This window comes from Cibotium barometz, chromosome 59 (genome assembly GCF_041138505.1).
Source record: "Cibotium barometz isolate CiBa-2024 chromosome 59, ASM4113850v1, whole genome shotgun sequence".
Taxonomy (NCBI): domain Eukaryota; kingdom Viridiplantae; phylum Streptophyta; class Polypodiopsida; order Cyatheales; family Cibotiaceae; genus Cibotium; species Cibotium barometz.
This window is the reverse complement of record NC_141104.1, coordinates 34,406,912-34,410,987: the sequence shown is the minus strand read 5'-3', so window position 1 is coordinate 34,410,987 and position 4,076 is coordinate 34,406,912. Positions and strand designations below refer to the sequence as shown.

The following is a 4,076-nucleotide window of genomic DNA, read 5'->3' as shown; positions in this document are numbered from 1 at the left end:
AATAAGAGTATGTGTGTATGCATGCACACACAACATGTGCGTCTGTGTGCGCGCGCGCACACATGTTGTACAATCATGTGCAAAATTCATGCACAAACATGCAGATCGTTCTACTATACGAGCAAACAAAAAACTAAAAAACAACCATCTTAAATTCCTGCAAGAGACCGTTCTACTATACTAAGAAAGGTAGCTGAGCCAGAGCAAACAAAAAACAAAAAAACAATCATCTTAAATTCCTGCAAGAGACAATCACCTAACATGACAAGCTTTCAAAAAGTTTCAAAACACCGTGAAATGCTCAGGAATAAAGCTAAATTCCTTAAGGACAAACAGAAAACAAGATCTATGCTTCTCTTCTGAATCTAAACTTCATGAGACAACTAATCAAACAAGCTCTTTTGCGTGCAGAGAGGAAAAGCATGTAAGAAGTAGAGAGGGTAAGTACCTATGCTTTCTTGCCTCTATAAACTCATACCCAAAGGGAGCAAAGTCATACAATAATGCTAGTTAATTTCACACATGCCTCCTCTTTTGTGTCCTCCTTCCGGTTTCCTTCCATGTCATCCATATCACACCTCCCTTGTCTTCATCCTTTGCCTTGTCATCACCCTCTTGATCCTCTCCCTTGTCATCATCCTTTCCCATCTCGCCCTCCTCTTCATGCTCTCCCATCTCGTCCTCTATGAATGGCTTGACATTGTATCCCATAGGGATCATGTCAAGTAACAAATCCTGTTCATCGCAACCAGCATCCTTAAATATGTCCTCACAAGTCCTAGAGAGCTGCAGCAACTTAGGAAGAACATTTGCATCTCGCATATTCTTCGACTGAAGGTGCTTGAAGGAAGAAAGGCCATAGGCCACTACAGTGTTATGATTGACTTTAACATCAGGCTTCCCTCTGTGGCCAATTTGGAAAAAAAATTCTGCACAGGTATCTGCCCTTGTATCATCCTGAAGATCTTCTATTTCTCGGTTGAAGGACCGCTCATTCCTCTGGTTTTTGATCTGTCCTATAATGGAAGTAGTCCCATGAAAAACTGCCTGGTTTTGACACTGAATGACCTTCGCAGCTCTTGGCAGCACAGGACGCTCACGAGGGCCAACTGGCGAGGGGCCAAAACGACCAGGAAGGGCAAAGTCAAGAACGCGCTCATTCCTCCTCGCAACTAGTGCAGTACACCTAACAAAGGCCCTCTCCAATAGTTGCTGAGAAAATTCCACAGACGTTGAGGTTAAAGAGTTGAAGAAAAGAGTTGTTTCCGTGTTCACAAGATTAGCCTTCAACTCCTCCACAACACCGCTCCCAAACATGGCATTCAAGAAGGTGGCCATCGTCACAGGTTGGATGTAGTCTTTACTCTTTGTGCACTCATGCATAGCTAGCATGATAATAATCCTGGCCACCATCTCCCCCCTAATACCTTCATGCACCAAGCCATCTAGGCAAACCTCCGTCAGCTTGTCTAGAAAATCACCCAGAAATTTATCATTCTCGGCATGCAGCAACTTAGCAGCACCAGCAGCAAGAGCCGGCTCCACAGCCGCTGCCGTGTAGACTCTTCGCCTGTCCTCTGTTATCTTCACGATAGTTCTCATGTGCTTTGCCACGAGTTGCTGTGGAAGAGTCCCCCACGAAACCACATCTAATCCCACAATACAGGCAAAAACAGCTATTGCTATGTCCCGAGTCACCCAGCCTGGCTTTGTGATATCAATGTTCTTCCCAAGCAACTTCATCTTTGCCAACAGAATGGTTGCGCCCAGCTTGTCAGTTGTGTCGACTGAATCATAGTATGCTGCCCAGAGTGGCCTCCCATATCGTATCACATGTGTGGGATCTGTGCTAACATCATCCTCACTGCTGTTAGCCTGGGCAAGAATATCACTCTTTCCAATCAAATAAATGGGATGGTAGACAGTGAAAGGGTGAGCCAATCTCACACGTGCACTTGCATCTTCCTCTGCTGCTGCTGCTGCTAGGTCTGCCACCTTTCTATCAGTGCCCAGCACTAGACTGAAAAAGCTGCTGCCTCTCGGGATACTTCTTAATGACCTCCTGAACTTCGTAAAATTGTCACCTAGCTCTCCTGCTTCGTCTACACACAAAAGAAGCCTCTTATTCTCCAGCTTCTTTATGTCTTCCTTGAAGAACTGCTCATACTTTTCTTCATCCCATTCTGGAAATTCTAAAGATCTGAGAATTTGCTGGAACTGATTGAATATTTCAGTTCGGAGGGACTGTCCTTTCTCCTGTGCGTGTATCCATGCTTCACATGTCATGTCAGTATGCTGATTGAAGACTGCCATGATGCTAGCAACAAGTGCCACAAAGGTTTTCTCACTGGATTGTGGGTTCTGCATAATGTCTGCTAGCTGCTCAGTGCGTCTCGGGAACCCAGTCTGCTCCTTTCCCATGCATGATATGTAAAAGACATAGAACTCCTTCCGCCACAGCTCGCAAATCAATCTTGACTTGCCCCATCCGCTGCTTTGAACCAAAGCAACCAGCGGCGCATACCTCTCATTGCGGCTCCATGAACTGGCATAATCCTGCAACTGCTGAGCCACATGGGTAAGTGCCTTCTCTGGAGCGACGTACCGAGTATCCCAGGCACGCTTTGCAGCCTCCATGTCCTGATCCCAGATCTTCTGCTGAAGCAAAGCATCCTTATCCTTTCGCTTGACAGCAGGGAAAAGGCCCAGAACATCGCCATAGGTTTGGCAGTTTGCTAAGCGTTCCAGACAAGATCTTGGATCGCTGCAGTCCACAGACTCCAAGTCAAGTCTTATACCCAATGAATGCAAGAACGCCGCAAAGCTCTCCTGATCTGTGGTGACATTTGCTCTCCTACGCTCAGAATTTAAGTAAATATCTATGAGTCCAGAGTTGAATTCATCAGCTTCGTTGTTCCCTGGGCGAAGGGTGGCCATGGCTTCAAAACCCACAAGAACGGCGGACAAAGGGCGATGTAACCCACATGATTAAGGATAACCTCACAAAGAATAACCTCACACAGCATGAATGGGCGCCGCATGAAACAGCTGCATATGCTGGAGACGATGATCTTTCCACAGGTTGTTTCGACGATAGGAGCCCGCCCTTGTTCCTTTGTTCTGGCTTCTTCCCTATTTTAGGGACATTCAAGGCCACTCAAATAGAGTCTTAAACGCCCCCTGTATTTAATTAATTACTTGGTGTGTATTTTTGTAAGGTCCAAATTTCAAAATAGAAATGGCATTCCTTTTTATTTAGGCAATATCAACAGTTGGCGGGTTTATTGTAGTGGAATTCCTTTCTCCCATCGTGGAGGCCAACCCATAGAAGGTTCTCTCTCCCATCGTGGAGGCTCCTCATAACATCAGATTTCCTCTTCTGTAATTATAAAGGGTTGCTTATAAGCACCCCAATAATTCCTTTCTCCCATCGTGGAGGCCAACCCATAGAAGGTTCTCTCTCGCATCGTGGAGGCTCCTCATAGCATCAGATTTCCTCTTCTGTAATTATAAAGGGTTACTTATAAGCACCCCAATAATTAAGGTTTGGCAGATCCAATAAATCCCAAGCTTGGGTTTGATGGATGGATGGCAGAAGATGCTGATGGCAGAAGAGTCAACGTTGTGTGCATCCTTGTGGTTGTCGTTGTTTCAAAATTTCAGCCTTTAAGTTTGGAAGAGTCAACGTTGTATGCATCCTTGTGGTTGTCGTTGTTTCAAAATTTCAGCCTGTTGTAAAATTGTTGTGATTATAAAACAAGACACAATAGGATCTTATGGCCATGGCGAGCGCGATTGGAATGCACGTTTCCTCACCTCAACAAAGGGAAAATATTTCTTGTGTTAAGGTAGTAAATGATCAAAGAGAAAACTAATAATGGTAAAGGGGGTTGCAGGCGCACTTAGTGTACTCTCCATTAAGTAGAGTGTGTGTAGCTAATGCTTAATTAATCGATTTTAGTCATTTGATGCATGCATTAACTAGCTTATGGGCTCTCCTTTGAATGTTTCCATTCATGAAATGGGCATGTGATTGAGTGATTAAGCTCGTGGGTTTGTGCATTGAAGTCATTACT

The 4,076-nt window shown here is 44.8% G+C and overlaps 1 protein-coding gene across 1 annotated transcript; it reads right to left on the bottom strand.

Moving 5' to 3' along the window:
• Positions 1-298: 298 nt before the first annotated feature.
• Positions 299-3,156, bottom strand: LOC147605748 (uncharacterized). Its single transcript, XM_086793138.1, has one exon. It carries the CDS (start codon positions 2,935-2,937, stop codon positions 517-519), a length of 2,421 nt encoding a protein of 806 aa, XP_086649264.1. The 5' UTR covers positions 2,938-3,156; the 3' UTR covers positions 299-516.
• Positions 3,157-4,076: the final 920 nt, after the last annotated feature.

What these genes read in the sequence shown, in the direction of transcription:
- LOC147605748 (XM_086793138.1), bottom strand. Translation starts at nt 2,937, where the DNA reads ATGGCCACCCTTCGCCCAGGGAACAACGAAGCTGATGAATTCAACTCT.